The 22,049-nt window shown below is 48.7% G+C and overlaps 1 protein-coding gene across 1 annotated transcript in view; it reads left to right on the top strand.

Annotated features, from left to right (window-relative positions):
- LOC125435682 (CD2 associated protein) overlaps positions 1-22,049 on the top strand; it is a 133,454-nt gene that overhangs the window by 26,958 nt on the left and 84,447 nt on the right. Inside the window, exon 2 of the mRNA XM_048501980.1 lies at positions 21,428-21,588. Within this exon, the coding sequence (XP_048357937.1) occupies positions 21,428-21,588 (161 nt within the window). The remainder of the gene's footprint in view (positions 1-21,427; positions 21,589-22,049) is intronic.

Below are 22,049 nucleotides of genomic sequence, written 5' to 3'. Positions count from 1 at the left end.
CATTATTGCAACCACCATTACACCCCATGTCCAGTGACGTAGGTATAGATTTTTTATGGGGGGGGGGGCATGCCACCACCCACCCCTGGGGGCAAGGTCATGCCTCCTCGAGCCCTGCCCTTGGCCTCAGTGCTTATAAAAGCAACTCTCGGAGGCCAGGGACAACAGACTCCTCTGCCTCCCCGCTCCCCCCACCAGCTGGGCTTGCAGCTGGCAGTCCTTTCTGCCCTCCCCTTCAGGCAGAGGCGTAGCTAGGGAAAATGGAGCCCGGTGCAAAATCTGAGTTTTGCGCCCCCCCGATGGGCGGCCGCTGTGATGCTGGAATCCACCCCCAAAACAGCATCACTTTCAATGGTGTTTAAACTAGGGACCCCAGATTCTCCTTCTAAATCCACCTTAAAGGGAGAATCTGGGGTCCCCAATTAAAACAACATTGAAAGTGATGCTGTTTTGGGGTGGATTATCCCCCACCCTGAAATAGCATCATGTTCAATGTTTAAACTGGTCCTTCTCCTGGAGGTGACCTCGGGCATCCTGATTGGGTGATTCCTAACTCATTCTCAGGGAGGCAGGACCTAATTTGTTGTCACTTCCTGAGGAGGGCTTAGGCACCCATCCCGGCTCCAGTATTGTTCCTGCCTAGATAGGGAGAGCAGGGCTTGGCTAGTGCTCCAAGCCTTTTAGGATCAATAACCTTCCTTTTCTTCTGGTGTGTCTTGTCTCTGTCTTCCATTACCCAGTAAGTGTTTGCGTTTGTGTTGCCACCCCTCCCCCATCTTCAATCCCCACCTAAGCGGGAAGAGAGAGAGAGATGCACAGGCCCAATACCATGGCCTCCCTGCGCTCATTTTCACCGCCGCCTGAGACCTTCGGGAGGTCTGCGGCAGAGGGAACCCGGGCAGCCAACTGTTCCGGTTTGCACCGCCACGGGAAATCCAATGCCGCTGCGGAGGCTTCCTCCCAAGCCCTGGAGCCAGCGGCAGTGGCAGCAGCCAAATTAGCGCCACGAGAACCGCCTCGCAAGGCGAAGAAAAAAGGCGCAAAAGTGAAAGCGGCACCAGCCAAGCGCCGCAAACAACAGGAAGCGGAGGCCGCCGCCCCCCATCGGAGCTCCAGCGTCATTTGCTAGGACGTGGATGGCAAAGCTCTGCTACTCCCCCCGCACCCCCCTCTACCTCGGACGGAGGAAACTAGCAGAGAGCGTTCCTGCTCCTCTGCAGAGAGAGGGGCCGGGGAAGACATGGCTCAAGAGGACGACACGCGCAGCAGATCCAGCCGCAGCGTTTCAGACACGGAGCAATCCAGGCAAGATCAGGCTCCGGGGGAGGGGGGAGGCCCTTCTACAAAAAATGTTTCCTTAACCGACATGACTTGCAGGGCAAATGCCTCTCCTGAGCAATTGATGCAATTATTCACCAAAAAGATAAGACAAGAAATTTCCATCCATGATAAGGAAAAACAAAAAAGCCGCAGCAGAGGGCGCCACAGGTCCAGCCATAGAGATAGACGCAGGAGAAGATATAGATCTAGTTCTTCTTCCAGATCCCACAGCCCTCTTCCATCCACCTCTGCTTACAGAGACCCACTTAACCTTACAGATGAGGAAGGTAGTGAGGGAGAAATGTTGGAACCGGTAGAGCATTTTTCTGAGAGCGAGGAAACTCCCATTGAAACAAATGAGCAATGTAAAAGATTTTTTAAACAAGAGGATCTACCACTCATGATAGCCAAAACCATCTCAGCTTTAGAATTACACGCTGACGCTGACGCAGAGGACCCATCTGCCCCAGCTGGATCTAACAAACCAGTCAAAGCTGGTGGCAATTTCGTCAGCAAGAAGAGTATCTGAACTTCGTGCTCTGTCAGTAAACTCTCAGCTATGCATCTTTCTCAAGAACAAAGTCGTCATGCATCTGGACCCTACCTTTATCCCCAAGGTGGGCTCACCCTTTCAGCTCAGACAAGAAATTGTGCTTCCTTCCTTTTTTCCCCAATCCAAAACATCCAAAAGAAATTTTATGGCACACCCTGGACGTCAGGAGAACTCTCAAGGCCTACATCATTCGCACAGAAAACATCAGAAAAACTGAGTCTCTCTTTATTAATGTCTCTGCACCTAACCTAGGAGCACAAATGTCCAGGGCTGCCATCAGCTCCAATATCAAAGCTTGCATCACAGAAGCCTACAGGTCTTCCAACATCCCCATTCCAATAGGAATTACGGCCCATTCCACTAGATGTACGGCAGCCAATGCCGCATTCAAACGTCAAATTCCGGTAGAGGACATATGCAAAGCAGCCACATGGTCCTCTGTGACATCCTTCATCAAACATTACAGACTGCAATCCATGGCCGATAATGACACGGCCTTCGGACATAGAGTATTAGAACACATTTTCGGAAAATAATCCCACCCGTTAGGGTCACTGCTCGGGGAGGTCCCAATCAGGATGCCTGAGGTTGCCTCCAGGAGAACGGTCCATTGGTAGACTTACCCTGAAGGGGCCTTCTCCTGGACGGCGACGAGGGCATCCTGCCCCCCCCGAGACACTCACAATGTCCTACAGCTACTCTTGACGTACTCAGAACAGTGAGAAATCTTAGAGCAATGCGATGACCTTCTAATCGCAGAATAGACACACAGTTACGTTTAAAGAAGTTATAGTAGGCTTGTTGCCAGTTTAAAAAACGTTCGTTGTCTCACGTCTCTATGTTGTTACTTCCTAATGTTTTTTTCACGTGTGTTTGGAAAATTCTGCTATATACTACTATGTTATTCAAAATACTGGAGCCGGGATGGGTGCCTAAGCCCTCCTCAGGAAGTGACAACAAATTAGGTCCTGCCCCCTGAGAATGAGTTAGGAATCACCCAATCAGGATGCCCTTGTCGCCGTCCAGGAGAAGGCCCCTTCAGGGTAAGTCTACCAATGGACCGTTCCTGCTTTTTATCCTATAATCCACATTAATTTCATTGCCATCCAACTCTGCAATACAGGCCCTGCAGTATTATTTATTGGCTGTCTTCTGCTATATGATTACTTGGCGGGTGGTGGGGGTGGGTGAGTTCTTCAATCCACCTGGAATCTCAATGAGAAAAGCAGGCTTTAAACAAATAAGTTCTTCAGGAAACTTTCTAAGGAAATCACCCCCCCCCCCCCCCCCGGTAAGGTTTGTGGCACAATAAAACCGGAGATGTGGTATATCACGCAGTGTGTGAAATCCAAAACAAATTAGGGTACCCGATGAGGACTCAATAAATCCCGGAAGCCAGGTCACCGTGGCCCTGAGAAATCTCATGCCTAATATTTTCAGCAATGACTTTATTATGCCAACAGCAAGGGTTACTGCCATATTCATTTATCTACCACAACACTTTGGTCACATTAGAGCTGGAATAAAGTTATGAGAAACTTAAGTAGCAAGTTTGTGGTAGCAGTAATTAGAAAATATCATTATGATACAGATCCCTAAAGCCTGAAAATGAGTCTGTAACCTAAAACTTTGAATGAAAGAATGAAATAAGGTATGTCAAACTGCATCAAGCAAACAGTTTCTTAAGATATGTTGAATGTTTGGCATCATATTTTGTTTGCTTGATTCTTCTTTGTTGCCTCTTTCAGTGATTGAAAACGAAATGGCTTTCAGCCGTCTAGCCAAATGTCAACTTTTTGTTTTATATATTGTCGAAGGCTTTCACGGCAGGAATCACTTTTTCTGTTTTATTTTTTAAAAAGACTGCCTGCCAGTGGAACAGGAAATGCTGGTATAAGCAGAAAATTCTTATGGTGGTGTGGGTGACAGTATATCAAGCTTTTTATAGTCTGAGAAGAGGGAAAGTGGCAGACGCTCAAAAATACCCGCTTTTAACTCCTGATTATTGAATATAGTTTAAAAATTCTCCCAAAGCTTTCAGCCATGATCTGGTAGTTCGACACAACAGAATTGCAAAGCGGGGATGGCTGAAGTGCTGCAAAAATGCATCACCTACCCGTGAAGACATTGGTGTGCTGGCAAGACACTCCTCGGTAGCACTGGCAGCAAGCTCTGGGGCTGACCTTGGACTCCTCTGGTGACTGCAGGTGTGGGAAACAGTTATGGTCCTAAGCCATATGGTCCTATTGGGTCCTCCCACCTTGAGAGCCAGCATGGCCTAGTCAATGAAACAGCTGACTCCTAAAGCCACTTTGTGGACCTGTAGCCTGATCCCATGGGTGCGGACTCAGAAGTACATTCCACTGACCCTTACTCCCAAGTCAGTGTGCGCAGGATCCTCCATTTTCAGAGGCTGTTTGCAGACATTCCAATTCTGAGTAGATTCACCACAGGAATTTTATTCACCTCTTGTGCATTCGGGAGCATTGTGCACTATTCACCCACGGGATCCCAGTTGAGGCATGATTCATGTGTTTTCCTCCAAGGAGCAGGATTAGAGAAAACGTCCACAAATGTGAGTCATCGGAGAACTTTGGAGCAGTTATGTGTGAAGCATCCGTGTGAACTCTGCCCACAGCTGATCCAGGGTGACGGATTTCTGCACCATATCTTCTCCCTTCCCTTGGTAGCCCTTTGCTGGACTTTTTGTCTTTCATGACAGAGCTGCAGAAGATGTAAAGCAGCTCAGCCGGGGAAGCGTTTGCCCGGTGTAAGGAATTCCATAGAAGCAGAAATAAAAGGCTCTTTGGTGAAATAGACCGTTTATTCAGACATCTTAGAAAGCTCAAGTACACGCAGTGGCAGGAATGACACTTCCCGCCAGAAGCACAGGTTATAACTCTATCCATCCCATCCCCCTCCCGGCTTCCCATGGGAACGGGGACCTCATCTCCCGCGCAGAGATAAAGTCTCCGCCGATGAAGCTGGCCCATTGCCCGGGCTGTGGAATGTACTCAAGGTTAGGCGGCTGCTCTTACCATCAACACCATTGAAACCTTTACACTCTGCCTCCCTTAAAGAAGACCCCTCCCCCCCAGGTTTATGCTTGAAAGAAGCCGTGGAAAGCTTAGAAATAAGAGCGTGGCTGCGTCAATATTTTCGGAATAAATCCATTGATTATACCCAGAGGAATATCCCACCCAGAGAAACTAAATATTGCAAGCCGCTTATGCGATTAAAGCCAGAGTCCAGGATGATGCGTCCACTTCAGAAGTGCTTGTGGCCATCAATAATAGTCGGTGGGGTCTCTCCGGCTGGTGCGTGCTGTGGCATCGGAAGCGGAGCCTCCTTGGAGTAAACTGGGAGATAGGAAGACAGGATGAATGTTACTAAAAGAGAGTTAGGCAACCAATCGGCACGGTGACATCATTAATCACTCTTTAGTAATCTGGAAAAAGGTCCCACGTAATCTTTGCCTAGTTTGGAGAAGAATTAACGCGTCTCTGAGATTTTTTGGTAGACAAATACACCCAAAGCTTCAATAATAACGCATGAGAGGGGAACTGAAGCGGTGCTTATCCGCTTGCAGCTTTGGGGAGTCCTTAGCCTGTTGTAAAGCCCGGTTCGAACCGATTTCCACCCCTCTCGGCTAGGGATGGAAATCCATTGTTGAAACTCTTGGAAGGGATCCACGTTGTCAGCGTAGTTGCGCATTAACGGTAGCGGAAGGAGCCACCTTCAGACACACTTTCAGCGGGGGTTTTCTTTGTATGGCCTGCTATGAACCGCATTGTTATAGGTACGCATTCGCGAAGCGGAATGAGCTTCGCACCAATTGTCTTGGTGGTAGTTGGTAACAACGTAAATATTGCCTCTAGGGTTCTGTTCGTTCTCTCCGACTCACCGGCCACTTTGAACGCGGTAGGGCGTGGCGACCGCCGGAGCGCCCCTAGCACAACCAAAAAAAAGCCTTCAGAACTTTAGCAGAAATGGTGGGGCGGCGGTGGAGACCTATACTTGGTAGTCCATGACTGTAAGCATGTTGAAATGAACAGCCGTAGTGCTAACTTAGGAAGCCGGAGGGGATGGAAGCACATACGGAATAAAATGGGCTTGCTTTAGGAAAATAAGTCCACCACTACCCATAAGACCGCAGTTGCCAAGGGCATGACTTTCCGTAAATCTGTAATAAAATCCCATGGAGATGACTTCCCAGGGCGGAGGCCACCGAGAGAGTTTCAACAGCCCATGGGGCTTCCCCGGAATGTTTTTGCCTCCTGCACCAACAGAGCAACCTTTAATATCGCCTCAATGTCCTTGGCGCATTGCAGCGCCACCAGAACTGACGGCGGAGCCAAAATGCAGAGTTTTCCAGAAAAGCCAAAATGTCCAGCCGAAGCTGGCATCGCGGGCAGGCTTCAAGAACCTGCTTTATGGAGGGGAGGTACATTACTACCAACACCCCTCTGGCCAAACTCCATCTCCCTCTCCAAACGCACTAATTGGGAATCCACCTTACCTCCGGCTGAGGGTTCTCGCAGCCCCGGGCCTCGAAAGTTCCCCGCCCAGGAAAGTGAGAGACGCAGACTGGGAATGGGTGGTGAAGGGGGGAGTGGACGCCTGGAGAGCCGGTGACAGCCATCCCCAACTGGGAGGGGAGAGAACAGTGCGTGGAATGTCGGTCGTATGCAGCTCCACCCCTCCCTCGGTAGGCGTAGAGCTGCGTCCAGCCAGCTTCTCTATTGGTTTTCCGGGAAAAAAATGGACTGTGAAAGAGAAACTTGAGAAAAAGAAATCGCCCAACGGAGTTGTTTCTAGTGACGCATCTTAGCAGGTGCGTGGAAAGAGCGTGCCAAGGATTTTTTGTGATCCCACTCAAACCTGAAAGGGGTAAGTTTAAGCCCCCCCTCCAGCCAGTGGCTTCAAGTGGAGAGTGCTACTTTGATGGTCAAGTAGTCTCTTTGTATCTCCCACAGTCCAGTTGAGGTTCAGCACCGGAGAATTTCTTTGATAAATAAGCACACGGAACCAGCCTACCATCTTATTTTTTCTGCAAGAGGGCTGCCCCAAGCGCTTTGTCCGGAGGTATCCACGTTGGAACCACAAACGGGAGATCTGGGTCAGGAGATTGCTTTAGGATGGAGTTCAGCGGTAAAAGCAGACTTTTAAGAGCTGAAAGGTTGTTTGACATTCTTCCAGACCAGGAAAGGGGGGGGCCCTCGGCTTGGCGGACAGTGGATCTTTACCCTTAGTGCTGCCAAGAGGTCTGTAGGAGAGGGAGAGTCAGTTCAGCTTAAAAGGGTATGAAGTCACGAATAGAAATTAAAGCAAAACCCAGAAAAGATTGGAGTTCTTTACGATTGGTGGGGGCAGGGGCGAACCATTGGAGGACCGCTACTAATCTTTAGCAGGATCCATTTTTAAGCCTCCCTGCGGCGAGATCCGGTAACCCAAAATAGTCCAATAGAGGTCTGATGGAAACAGCTATTTGGAGAGTTTGGCAAAGAGATATTGTTAGAGCCAAAGCGCTTTAATACTTCCGAACCAACAGTTTCATGCTCTTCCATGGTTTGTGAATAAATTAAAAGCCATCTAAGTATACCAATAACTCCCCTTGTACAATAAATCATGGAGAACTTCGCTGGATAAGGGCCATATAAAAAAGCCCTGGGCCCCCCACTTAACCCTCAATGGCATTATTAAGTATTCAAACTCGTCCAAACTTTGTGTTAAACGCGAGATCAAGTGTTCATAGCCTTCAGCAATTCTGACCCTGTAGTAAGCTTTCCTCATAGAAGTCTAATTTGGTAAAGATCGCTTCCTTTGCCCAATGCATCTAAAAAAAGGTCCTTTTGATCAAAGGCAAAGGGTATTTATTGGACAGGGAGACTCGCATTGAGACCTCGATGAAAATCCGTGTGTTAAAAGTCAGAAGACCCATCTTTTTTTTTACAAATAAAAGCGGAGGCAGCGTGTTCAATATTGTGTTTGGTAGTTCGGGCTGATGAACCCATGAAATGAGCTTAGAGTTCTTGTCCAAGAAGGCACGAAGTTCCTTCTCCTCATTGGGACTCATAATGGTAGATTCTACAATTTTGGGCAGCGATTACCGGGCTGTATAACTTGATTTTGCAGTCAGTGTCTCTATGGGGTGGTGGCAACTGATCGCATTCTTGCTCCTGGAAAAAAAAAAAAACTCTGGCTAGATCTTGGTACGCCGGTGGGATGCCAATAGAATCGGAGCAATCGCTGAGGAAGCCAGGGGGGGGTACAGGGTGTCAGGAGAAGTTGGTTTTCCCCACCATGTGTTCACGCGAGGGAGGGTCAAAGTGAATTCTAAGATCCTTTCTTTCCAAATGAATTTTTGGTTCATGTAACCAATAACCATGGCATGCCCAGAACTATGGAGTGTTTGAATAACTGGCTTCAAAATAAAAAACTAATTTTCTCCCAATGGTCGGGCGCTAACGGAGGAGAACCGGTTGTGTTTTGCGAAAGAGACTGGGCCGGTCCTTCGTTCTCAGAGGGCTGTCACCCATTTGGGTGAATTGTATGGGCTTAGCCAGGGGAATTTGGTCCAGACCTAGCTCCTTCTGCCACCCAGGGGCAAAAGCATTAAGCAATGGGAGCAGCCAAGAATCCCACACAAGGGCCGAGAGGCTATAATTTTGCCAGCATGCTTAGCGGATTGGCCATTGGTGAAACGCTTTGGACAGTAATGGGAGCTGCCGCCACTCACCGGGCAAGGCCAGGGAGTCGGACCCATGTCCAAGGGGGGGGCTGAAGAAAGGCAAACAGCTGCTTCCCTCCGGGCTGGGTCGCCTCTTCGATGACCGGGCGATGAGCCCGCTGGGGCGGCCCCGATTTATGCGTGGTGGCTTGGCAGATGGAGTGCGGCTGGGGTATTGAGCGGTTGGTTTTGTTTCTTCGACAGTTACGCTGCCAGATGACCTATCCTCCCAGTAAAGACACAATCAACCAGTCCGTATGCGACGGGCGCCAGAGGTGGTCTCTCGTAGAAGCGGCTGGCTTCTGGGCTTGCGGGCGAGTGGCAGGTTTATGGGCGCATGGCTCCTCGCACGAAGCCGTGACTTCCAAGCTTAGATCGCCACTCTGGGGATCCCAACTGGATCCAATCAGCAATAGTGCGTAGGAACTCGGACTAAAACAACACCAAGCTTCAATGCAGCTTGCCGTCACAACAGCATCCGAAGGGTATTCACGCGATTTCATGCGCTCAGGCTACTCTAGAGGGAGTCGCAGCAGCCGCTTCAAGACCAAATTAATCGGCAAATTCTGCAAACTTAACGGTTGCTCCTGCTGGATAGTTTTTTCTTCTTCTTGATGGTGCGGATAGCTTCATTTTCGGCGCTCGATCTTGGAAGCTCTTAAGGCTTGAGGAATATGGCACCGTGCGCAGAGTCTTCATCTTGGTAAATCCAAAAGAGTCACAAACCAGTCGGCTTGCTGCCCCATCCAGGACTGGAGCCGATGTCCCGTATTTTTCACAAGGCCAGACCGGTATAAGCAATCATCATAGTCCTCCATGTGGGCATCATCGAAGTTGTAAGATGAAGTAGGGGAGTTTGGAAGCTGTCCCATCAAAACGGGCAGGAATCGTGGCCTGTAGTAACCCCTTTCCACGGCTCTTTGGCGCTTCGCAGGGCGGCGGATGCGCAGGTTGAGCAGGCTGGGCGGGCAGCGGCTGCAACGGGGCCGGATCGGTGGCGTATAAATGCCGGGTGATACGCTATGCCCGGTGGGAGCTGGTCCTTGAAGCGGTGGCAGGGCCCAACAGCTGCCCCTCTGGCTACCGCAGTATCAGTGACAGCGTGAGACTCCAACTTCTGGGGCTTCCTGGTCTGCTGCTTCCTCAGTTCCCTCTCCAAGGCAGCCAGCTCTCTCCTTTAAGCGGTCAATGCATCCTGGTGCGCATGCAGAGCCGCTTTTTCGCTCCAATTCCCCAGCCGCCTCGTCCCGCTTAATAGCTGCAGTGGGGCCTCACTTTATGCGCGCAAGGCTCGGAACACTTTCGCTGCCGCTGTAAATCCAGTTTGAGCCGCTCCAGGACCTTATCATGGACTGACAGATTCCCGGCGATATTGTCGCTTGAGCGCTATCTTGGCACGGTGTCCAACTCGAAGCTGGACTTCTTTTGCGCTTGTTGCCCCGTCCCTCTGCAGGTTTTCGCCATTTGTCGCAGCTGTGCCCGCTCTCCTCCCTCCCAGCTGGCGCTCATCGGGTCCATGCTTCTGGGCATCTCGCAGTCGCCCCACTTCCTCCTCCCAACTCTCTTCTCGATGGGAGAGGGAACAGATCCGCTGGGAGTGCAGGCTTTCTTCGACTCTTCCTCGCCTGGAAGCGGTGACATCAGGAGATCACCGAAGGCCACCGGTGGCTCTCTGCACCTCAGGTGTAGCCGCTGACCCGGGATCAGGGGGATCCCATCGGAAGGCGGCACGATACCCCTCCCAATCCCAGGTTTAGTCCCAGTGTCCTTCGGACGGGCCCCAGTAAGCGTTGTGCCACGGTGGTTCTTTTGGGAGCATCACCAAAATACGAAGTCCAGGAATCGCTCAATGGACTCCTGGGTTGCTGTGATGAAAAGTGGTCAGGCCCGGCTCTCCATGACAGGTTGCATCTGAGGTTTGTAATCCATAATGCAAAACGGGTAGAGATCCGGACCACAGGCTTCGATCCATAGACAGCGCTTCAAATCCACTCGGCTATGGGGTCTCCATGGTCGCCGCCACGCCCCTCGCTCCAACGGGAGTAAAGGGAAGACTCGGCAGTTCAGATATCGAGGGATCGGGAAGAGTCACCAGCAGACCCGTCGCTCACGGCCGTTCCTTCCAGATCCAGAAGGGAAAGGTCGGAGCTCCTCTTTGGGGGGGCTACCGTGACCTTCCCCAGAAACATACAGCCTCTCCATGCCGAGACACCAGAGGTCCACTGCACTAGGGATATAGATGAATTAGGATTCCTGCCACAATGTAAGGAATTCCATAGAAGCAGAAATAAAAGGCTCTTTGGTGAAATAGACCGTTTATTCAGACATCTTAGAAAGCTCAAGTACACGCAGTGGCAGGAATGACACTTCCCAGCCAGAAGCACAGGTTATAACTCTTATCCATCCCATCCCTCCCGGCTTCCCATATGGGGTTCGAGACTCCCATCTCCTACAAAGAGATAAAGTCTCCTACTGGCGAAGCTGGCCCATTGCCCGGGCTGTGGAATGTACTCAAGGTTAGGCGGCTGCCCTTCCCATCAACACCATTGAAACCTTTACACCCGGCTGCTGTGGACATGGTGCCACTTTCTTGCCATGTGACGAAGGCAAAGGGGGGCTGCTGGCGGGGCAGCATCCGCGATCCTCACATCATGTTGTGTGGATGCAGTCCTCATGTACTTCCACCCTGCTTGCTGCTGCTGCTGCTGCTCTAAATCAGGCCTGGTTCTCTTATGCCCTTGTTTTGTTGTGTGTGCCACGTTGTGTGTGCTCATAGTAAAGGTCGCTTTGGCAATGGATAGCTGGCTGTTTGTGACACAGGGCAGAATCCCTGGAGCAGTAGTGGCGTAGTAGTTAAGAGCAGGTGCACTCTAGTCTGGAGAACCGGGTTTGATTCCCCGCTCTGCTGCTTGAGCTGTGGAGGCTTATCTGGGGAACCAGATTAGCTTGTGCGCTCCAACACATGCCAGCTGGGTGACCTTGGGCTAGTCACAGCTTTACGGAGTTCTCTCAGTCCCACCCACCTCACAAGGTGTTTGTTGTGGGGGGTGGTGGTGGTGGTGGTGGTAAGGGAAAGGAGATTCCTACAGGTGAGAAAGGGGGGTATAAATCCAAACTCCTCCTCCTCCTTCTGCTTCTTCTGACAAGAACATACTACAGGCTGGCTGTTTTTTTAATTTGAGAATGGATGTGTGTTTTCTTGGATTTGGGTGCCACTTTCCCTCCCTCACTCCTTCCCTCCTTTGAGTACAGAGCATAAACGTAAGACTTTCTTGATATCTGTGTTTACATTTGTCGTTTACCGCTCTTTCCTCCTCCATTTTATCCACACAGAAACAGCTTGCTTTGGCTGAAGTTAGGATCAGTAGGGAGGACTCCAGGGGAAGCAGGGACTACAATTCCCATCAAGGGCTGATGGGAATTGTAGTCCATAACATCTGGAGTGCCAAAGGTTCGCCACCACAGGGTTAGACTGTGGGAGATCGCGATGGGCCCGGTGTCTCCAGTGCGCTTCCCTGGCAGAGCGGCAGCTTTATGAAAGAACATTACGTGCGTAAAGATGTGACCGAGCAGAGTAGGGGTAGAGCTGCAAATAGTTTAACAGACTTAGTTTGGCTCCGTTCGATACCTCCAGTGGATTTGAAGGGGGATCTTTTCCTTCAGTATCGTTGCATTTAATAGCACAGTCAGCTTTATTTGCAGCCGGAGCTGCCTGGAAAAGAGCCTGAACTTTCTACTGTAGATAATAAGGCAGGAAACGTTTGGCTGTAAAAACGCCTGCGAAGAACCATGGCCCAGATCTTCATATGACTTCTTTTTTTCTGCTGTTCATATAAAAAGCTGCATTGAAAAGAAAACTGCAGCACCCAGGGAAAAAGGCGAAGGCCTTTCTTGAAATATATGGATTCTTGCCCCTTAAGATTTCAGGATGTTTACTTTGGCAGGTCAGCTGTGTAGGGGTGTACAGACTTGCTGAAAGGAAGCAGGTCTGCATTGATTCTGAGCTTGCCAACGTGCATAGCTTTGGGTTCCGTAACAGGAGAGGGGAAGGCTTTATGGCACTAGACTTTATGGCACTAGAATCTATAGAGGGGAGTCCTGCCCCTCCCCAAACCCCGCCCTCTGAAAGCCCCACCCACAAATTCTCCAGGTATTTTACAACCTGGAGCTGGCAAAACCCCCCCCCCCCCACCTCCCTGGTATGGGTAAATAGTTTATAACAGTGGAGGAGATGTTTCTACCTTAGACCATCAGAAATTCCCGCAGTAATTCATAGCTGAATAAATAGTCAATTTTAAAATACATGACTTAGTCCAAGTCCAAATCTCAAAATAAGAGGAACAGCCTCAAAAAGGTTTGTCATGTTTTTATCCTGTGATCTCAGGAACGTGTGGGTGGATCTCCCTGTCTCCACTAGATCCTTGTGACGGTAGTTAGTCTGAGAGTTGATGGGGTCAGGATCACCAGGGGCTTGGTGGCCAAGCGGGGATTTGAACACTGCTTGCAGTGCCTCGTGGAGATCTGAACTACAAGGGAGTGGGATCTCCCAGCGGTAACACTAGGACTCTGGAATGTCTTCACAAAGGAAGTTTGAGTGATGTCATCCCTCGGCCTTTTGAGGGTTTTGTTGAAAAATTGCTGGCTCCTTTAATTGTCTGTTGATAACTTACGAAGCTGCCGGTAGCGAATTTGGATGCTGCTCAGTCTAGTAATGGACTGGAATCTCTTCCTGTTAAGAGCCAGTGCCAGGTAGTGGCTTGAGTGACAGTCCAGGAGAGGCAGGTTTGAATCCCCCACTTGGCCACGGAAGCTTTCTGGGTGCCCTTGGGCCAGGCATACAAGGTGTTGCTTTGAAGCAGGGGTAGGGAACCTGCGGCTCGAGAGCTGCATGCGGCTCTTCTGCCCTTGCACCTTCGTGGCTGGCCCACGAGCCGAAGCTGCTGGGCGCCTATCCTTGCCTCCGGCCCCTGCAGGCAGCAGGGCGGGGCGCACTCAACTGCCCGCCGCAGGTTTTCCCCGCGCTTCCACCCTGTTGGAGCGTGGGCGGTGTTTTCTCTCGGGCGTCGGCGAGGCCGGTGCCCCAGTCTGCTTTTCCCTGCTCTGCAGGCAGCAGGGCTGGTGCATCCATGCGCTTTCTCAGAATGAGCGATAAAAGGTAAAAACCCAATATATACAGTGTTATCTTTTTTATTTTAAATGTCAAAAAATTATTTGCTGCTCCAGGTGTTCTTTTCCCATGGAAAACGGGTCCAAATGGCTCTTTGAGTGTTAAAGGTTCCCTACCCCTGCTTTGAAGACAAAGAGCAATGCAGGCAGCTTCTTTTAGGTCTCCACTGGGTGGAAAAGTGGGGTGTAAATGAAGTAAATATTTGTGAATCGTTACAGCTAGTAAAATGGAAAGGTGGGCTAAAAATAGTCTTAATAAAATGTATATTATTTCCGTAACTGTCTTGGGCTTTGCTAGATGAGTGGGCATAAAGGCTCCATAATTATGAAACTCAGTGGAATTAATGTTGCCACTCTCAGAGGCCACGATGGAGGGTGCACAAATAATTTTGTAGGCTTACAAGCCTGCCAACACACACACAAGCTGCAGACCTCCTCTCCACTAGATCTGTTGTTGGAGAAAGGTGACTTGATTTCTGTACAGACAGGAATGAGCACTCAGCCTAATACGGACTAGCTGAATCTCATCTCATTTCTCTCTCTCTCTCTCTCTCTCTCTCTCTCTCTCTGTGTGTGTGTGTGTGTGTGTGTGTGTGTGTGTGTGTGTGTGTCAATTGATTGATTGATTGATTGATGAGATCCAGCTAGTCTGTATTAGGATAATTGCTCAGACATTCATTCATTCATTCATTCATTCATTCATTCATTCATTCATTCATTCATTCATATCTCTCTCTCTCTCACTCTCTCTCTCTCTCTCTCTCTCTCTCTATCTAATCTACACAAAATTCCACTCATCAACAGAACTCAAAAACCACTGAAGCCACACACATGAAATTTGGCACACCTGTTCCTTAATGTACCCCAGGTGCTCACTAAGAAAGGAGGAGGGGAGGGGGCGGTATAAAAATCGAATAAAATAATAATAATAATAATAATAATAATAATAATAATTTCCCAAAATAGTCACTTCCACTTGATTTATTACCTACTTACTGTTTTCACTGTTCATCTCTGGCCAGCTGCGCGAACATTCTAAGGGCAAACCAGCCCCTCAGTCCTGAACCTTAGACATGCTGCATCTTAACATTCTAAGGGTGACAGTGCCAAACACCACCAGCTTCATGTCCTTCACCATGGTGTGCCAACTGCACGCTTAACACCGCCGTCCAAAATGCATGCGAACCTATTCCTTCTGCTGAAACCGCTACAGGGAGAAGAGGAATTAAACGCAGAAAGCGCTTTACACACTGCATTAGAAAAAGAGACAACTACAGGAAGCTGCTGCGACATATGTGCAAACCAATCCCTCAGTCCACAGACTGGCTGTGAGGAAATATGCTGCATGTCACCCCAACACTCACAAACAGGCTGCAAAGAAGTATGCTGAATATCACCCCAAAGTTAACAGAAAGGCTGTGAAAAAGTACTTTCCCCACATTCCTCTAATCCCATCAGACTACCACTTCGAATTTAAACGCCTGCAATTTCCCGTAAAACTCTGTTACGCCGTTACTATCAATAAGGCACAAGGGCAGAGTTTGAAAGTGGCTGGTGTAGATCTGAGGCATGACTGCTTCTCCCATGGTCAGCTGTATGTGGCGTGCTGCAGAGTTAGTTCACCTGACAGCTTGGTCATCCTCCAACCAGAGAGAAAAACCAAGAATGTTGTCTACATCATTCACTTAATCTGAGGGAGAAATGAAACTTCTATGCTGAACAAATTTTTAGTACATAGTTCATAGTGTTTATGTGTTCATTAAATTTCAAACTTCACCAGTATTTTTATCCAGTAAGTGTCATATTTACTATTTCGTATTCATCACTATATATTTAGTATTTAGTAAATTTATCAGGCTGAATGGCTCAGAACTTCATTCCTCTTTCAAGTTACCGTTACTCAAGTTCACCAAAACATGTATTAGTATTTGGATTTCTGCATTCCATTTTTTCCAACTGTCTGTAGCGAAGCATGGGTATTCTCCTAGCAATGCGGTACAGCTACATACCTTACATACATTATTGCCACAGCAGCCCCTTCTTGCTTCAGAGGTATAAGTAGAAAGAAATTATCTCCACAGTGGAAGGGAAAAGAGGGTGCCACAGGGGAGACATGGTTGCTGTAGGGACCGGATTAGGGAAAATTGCTGCCATGTGTGTGGGAAGACCTGAATTTGCTTACCTATCCAGTAGCGATCCTGGTTTTACAGCGATCTTTCCCAGAACATCACAAAACAGGTTCAGGGAAGATTGGATACAAGATGGGGGAAACCTAAGGAGATATCAGGAGCACCACAGGCCATTGTGTTTGGATATTTTTGCCCCAACTCAGAACACTGCGACCTAAGGGAGCAGTGGGTGGAAACTGAATGGAGCTGCGGAATTAATGGAGCATAAAGTAAAGCCCATGTTGGTTGAAGAGACACGGTGCCATTTGAAGAGGGTGAGTGCGTGGTGTGTGTAAAGTAGTGCCGTCACATCTCAACTGATTTAAATGTTTGGCAGTTTGGACAAGAAGTACCTTGCAGCAGTGCATAATGGAGAGTTGTGTCTGTTTTTCTCAATAGATGAGCAGTCCTTCTTTTTATGTGTGTACGTCGTGCTCCTGTAGGGTTCAAATGAAACTGGCAAGAGAAAGAAGGGGTGTCTGACACTACGTTTACATGCATGTCTCCAGTCCGGTTGAGTTAAGTAGGAGAGTGATCAGAAATGACATGTGAACCTATAGATCAGGGGTCTACAATCTGCGGCTCTCCAGATGTTCATGGACTACAATTCCTATCAGCCCCAATTGACCATACCGGCAGGGTCTGATGGGAATTATAGTCCATGAACATCTGGAGAGCTGGAGGTTTTAGACTCCTGCTATAGATGACTAGGTAAAGCTGCCTTTCACTGGGTCAGACTCTTGGTCCTTCAAAGTCTGTGCTGTATACGTAGACCGTCAGTGGATTGCAAGGGTCAGAGGGATCTGCCATTTTATCTGCCACCTGATATCCTTTCATGTGAAGGTGCTGAGGACTGAACCTGGGACCCTCTGCGTGCCAAACGAATTCTCCACTGCTCAACCAGGGCCTTTCCCCAAACAACAAATTGTGTGCTTGAATTTCTGTTCAGCACTGTGAATGTCTGCCCCCCTTCCTTGGCTGCTGCTGGGAGGAGGAGGAGAAGAGTTGGGTTTATATCCCGTTTTTCTGTACCACAGGGAGTCTTGAACTGGCTTTCAACTCCTTCCTCATCCCTCCTGACAACAGACACCTTGTGGGGTAGATGAGGCCAAGGGAGTTTTAAGAGAACTGTGATTAGCCCAAGGTCAACTAGCAGGCTTCGTGTGGAGGAGTGGGGAATCACATCAGAGTCCGCTGCTCTTAACCGCTGCAACACGCTGGAACAGTTCACCTGAGCAGCCTGATGGTTAAATGAGGCCAAAACTGTACTTAGGAAACTTTCTAGGCCCTGAAACAAAGAATTGCATGCATATGGCAAACAAGAAGAAGAGTTTAGGTTGATATCCCTCCTTTCTCTCCTGTAAGGAGACTCAAAGGGGCTTACAAACTTCTTTCTCTCCCCCCCAACAAACACCCTGTGAGGTGGGTGGGGCTGAGAGCTCAAAGAACTGTGACTAGCCCAAGGTCACTCAGCTGGCGTTTGTGGGAGTGCACAGGCTAATCTGAATTCCCCAGATAAGCCTCCACAGCTCAAGGGGCAGAGTGGGGAATCAAACCCGGTTCCTCCAGATTAGAGTGCACCTGCTCTTAACCACTACGTCACTGCTCCTCCTGATTTTTTTAGGTCCCATGCATCTTCTGGGTAAGAAAGATGCTATCCTGAGATGGTGGTTCCTTGCAACTGGCTATAGTGGCCAAATTTGCTTTTGTGACTTGGCGGTGGGGATTCTTCCAGCTATTTTTCCTCCAACAGGTGTAAAGAGATTCTTCAAAGGTGCTTCGTTGTTTCTACCCAGGTTTGGCTGCTTGAACCTTCCTCTTGCCCTGCTGGTTCATAGCAGGAGGGGGAGGGGCTGAAATGACAGCAGTCTCTGGGTCTGTCTCCTACAACCTTGACCGCAGCAAGGTTTGAACCGCCTTATGGCCTCCTTGAGGGCTTCATCCCTCTGTTAACGCGGGTTAACCAATAAACTTAAAGAAGCACAAGAAAGCTCAAGCCGACACAGAATAAAATAGATTTGATTTTTATTCAGCCAACCAGGGCAATAGAGTATCAGAGAAGCCACACAAAATGACAGCGTGTTCTTACTTTTATAGCATTAAAGCAGGTTACATCAAAATGGCAGAAAAGAATACACCCTAAAATGCCCACATCATCAATCAATCATACAGAATGGTGGAGATTTTCCCTTTCCCCAAAACATTTGCGGTTGTCCAAGACCCTTATTGGAAGATGTCAGCACCTGGTTCTTTGACGTAAGATGAACTAGGGCCCTGTTTCTTTCTTATCTGTATTGTCTTTTGTTGCCCTTCTTCTTAGACAAAGAGCTCAAACATTTTCATGTTTTCTCTTTCACTTAGAGCAGAAATTTTATACTAGATACATGGATTCATACTTCATCAGCCCCTACCAGCATGACCAATTGGCCATGCTGGCAGGGGCTGATGGGAATTGTAGTCCATAACATCTGGAGTGCCAAAGGTTCGCCACCACGGCTCTAGAAGCACGGCAAATTCAAGGTATCTGTTTGAGAACAGTAAGACCTTAAAAACAGCTGAATATGCACATTCTGTATAACTGAACAAGGGGCATTCTGCTGGGCTATCAAGTTTGCTTAGTAACAGAAAAAGAATAAATTTTCAGGCCTGCATCTTTTCTTTGTTCAGCTGCATTATGGTTGCCAACTCCCCATTACAGAAAGAAAGTAATGGGGGGCAAGAAGAAAGCAGTTGCTTTTAACAGAGTATATCCCTCTTTTGCCTTCTGCGCCTACACCTCTGGATGCATTCAGTGGAAGAAGGAGTAGTAGTAGTAGTAGTTTGGATTTATACCCCCCTTTCTCTCCTGTAAGGAGACTCAAAGGGGCTGACAAACTCCTCTCCCCCGCAACAACAAACACCCTGCAAGGTGGGTGGGGCTGAGAGAGCTCTGAAGAACTATGGCTAGCCCAAGGTCATCCAGCTGGCATGTGTTGGAGTGCACAAGCTAATCTGGTTCCCCAGATAAGCCTCCACAGCTCCAGTGGCAGAGCAGGGAATCAAACCCGGTTCTCCAGATTACTGTGCAGCTGCTCTTAACCACTCCGCCACTGCTGATCCCCTGCTAAAATGCTGGGATACACCCAGAAGCGGGTTCATTGACAAGATTTTAAGCCACTCTCTGCCTGCGTGTTGTGAGACCACAGTCCCAAAATAAAGCGCACTGTAGTTTTTCTTCTATTTATTTATTTATTTATTTATACTTTGAGCGTCTATACCACCCCGTCCCCGAAGGGCTCTGTTCTAAAAACAAGACTTTATTGAGAACTGAAGCATGCGAGAGATAGATGATTTCTGAGGAATATAGAAAGAACCAGACCTTAAATCCCTTTTGCCCTTGGCCCGCCCCTTGCCGGGGCCAAGAGTTGCAGTTACAGTAATATAACAAAGGGAAGAATACCACCATTCAAATACAGAGTTACCATTACAAAAGACAGGGACCTGGCCACACCTCCGAGAGTTGTGGCTACATTTTAACTTTCATTTCCTGGAAGGCTGGGAGGGGGGAGATAAGCCCTGCCAGGGAGCCCATCCTGACACGCGTTTCCCAAGTGCTGGCAGTTCAGGCAACGTGCTTTGTGCCAGTTAGTATAGAGAGGGGAAAGGGAGAGAGCTCAGTAGAGGAACCTGGACAGCAGAGGAACCTGGTGAACCAAGGTTCCCTCCTGCGGCCTTTTTCCATACCTGAAAGGTTGTGCAGATGTCTGGCAGCTGTTCAGCCATCCAGAGGCCACAGGCTTCTGTTTTGGGTTTCTCTCATGGTGCTCACAAAGTCACTTTGAACCCACTGACAGTGTCTCCTTGAAGACGATGCCCGAGGTTGCCTTTCTAATATTGATGACAAGGCTAGTCAGGACTTGAATGGCCCTCGCTTGGTTACTTTCTTGCTTGCTTTAGCCAGCCAGCCAGCCATTTGTTTGATTTGAAGAAAGGCCATGTGCATGCGATTCTCTGTTTCAGGGCCGAGAAAGGTCTGACAGAACAATATAATACAAATACAAAACAAATCGAAAAACCCCATTGAAAGCAATTATTACAATAAAATCAGTAGCAGCAATACAATACAACCCACTTATAATTTGATGGATGGCGTGCGGACCTGAGCCCTGGGAGGGGACCGTCAGATTGTTAAAGATGAAGACAGATGATACGTAGGGCATCAGGAGGGGTGGATTTCAGAGTGTGGGAAACCACCTAGGAAGTTCAGGGTTGCTACAGGGAGGCAGGCAATGGCAAAGCGCCTCGTCATATCTCTTGCCTTGAAATCCCTGCAGGGTTGCCGTGTTGCCGTGTTGACTGTGCCTTGGTGGCAGTTTCCCCACCAGGGCCTGTCTTGGCTCTTTGCGTCTGCCCAGGGCACCGTTTGTTCCACAAGGTTGAAACACTTTATGCAAATTGACCCTTCGTGCTGAACGTCAAATCCATGTACCTCCTCCTGAGAGCTAGTGTGGTGTAGTGGTTAAGAAAGAGCAGGTGGATTCTAATCTGGAGAACCAGGTTTGATTCCCCACTCCTCCACCTGGCAGAGGCTTATCTGGTGAACCAGATGTGTCTCCGCACTCCTATATTCCTGCTGGGTGACCTTGGGCTAGTCTCAGCTCTCTCTGAACTCTCAGTCCCACCTGCCTCACAAGGTGTCTGTTGTGGGGAGAAAAAGGGAAAGGAGCTTGTCGGCCACCTTACAGGAGAGAAAGGTGGGGTATACATCCAAACTGCTCCTCCTCTTCTCCTCGTCCTCCTCAAGCTCCAAACCAGGCATACTAATGAAAAGGTGTAGCATACTGTGTCAGAGTACTCAAAACGGGTCTATTTTGACACTCAAGTGATTGGGCTGACCACTTTCCACAATCCCATGCTAGGCAACCAATCCTCCAGACCCTCCACAATAAGTTCAAAGAAAAGTGGCCCTTACCTTGTGTGTCTGTTGCGCAGAATTGTACTTCCAAAGAGGAGCCTATGGTGTCTCAGGCCCCAGATTGGCTTAGTTGCAATGAAGCTTGCTGAGAAAGATCTAAAAATCTGATGCAGTCAATGTTACCTTTTACAATTGATTTACTCAAGCAGTGTTTTAAGGCATATTATTCTGAGCTTTTAACAGGTTTTCTGATTTTTTTCCCCCACACCTCTTTGTCTTCTGTGGCTTTGAAGGAGTCTCATTGAGAGTTTTGGTGCTGTGTGTGTTGTGCTCTGTTTAGCTACGCTGGAAAAACCAGCAACAGCAAAGGAAAAAAAATACAGTCTGATCCTTAAGCATGTTTGGAAAGTAAATTGCAGTCAAACGTTTGCGAGAAAACTAAGCTTAAAATTGTAGCCTTTGTCCGGAAAACCCTTTATTGCTTTCTATTTATACTTTGCTTTAAAAAAAAATCGACGAAAGTACAGGTTCCGTGTTTTTGCATGCCTGAATTACGTGGTGACCTATTTCTTATATTTTTCCCACTCTTGTCCTAGTGGAGTATATTGTGGAATATGATTATGACGCCGTGCACGACGACGAGCTAAGCATTCGAGTGGGTGAAATCCTCAGGAATGTGAAAAAACTGGAAGAGGAAGGATGGCTGGAGGGGGAGCTGAACGGGAAACGGGGCATGTTTCCTGACAACTTTGTCAAGGCAAGTATTTCACGCTCACCTTGGTTTGTGACGGTAGGTGGGTGTTGGGTGATATTTAAGGGCTAAGTTTCAACCTCTACTGTCTCCAGTTCAGCTTGGAAACTAGAAATGACTTCAACTGCTGTGGTTCCTGCAGGCCTGGCCATGGTCATTTGGAGGATGAACCTATGAAAAGCCACTCTGGGTCAAACCAAGGCCCATCCAGCCCAGTGGTCCGTTCACAACAGTCACCCAGGTGCTTCTAGGAAGCCCTCAAGCAAGACGGCAGCAGCAGCAACAGCATTATCCTGCCTGTGTGCTACAGCACCTAATATAATAGGTATGCTCCTCTGGTACTGGATTGAACACAACAAGCAGGCAGAGGTGTATCAGGGGGAAATGGGGCCCGAGGACAATACCTGCTCCAGGCGCCCCTCTGTCCCTCCTGTGCTCAGAGGTGGGGCTCGGGGGTGGGGTGGCTC

Source organism: Sphaerodactylus townsendi, linkage group LG01, assembly GCF_021028975.2.
Source record: "Sphaerodactylus townsendi isolate TG3544 linkage group LG01, MPM_Stown_v2.3, whole genome shotgun sequence".
In the NCBI taxonomy this organism is placed as follows: Eukaryota; Metazoa; Chordata; class Lepidosauria; order Squamata; family Sphaerodactylidae; genus Sphaerodactylus; species Sphaerodactylus townsendi.
This window is presented reverse-complemented; position numbering and strand designations above follow the sequence as displayed.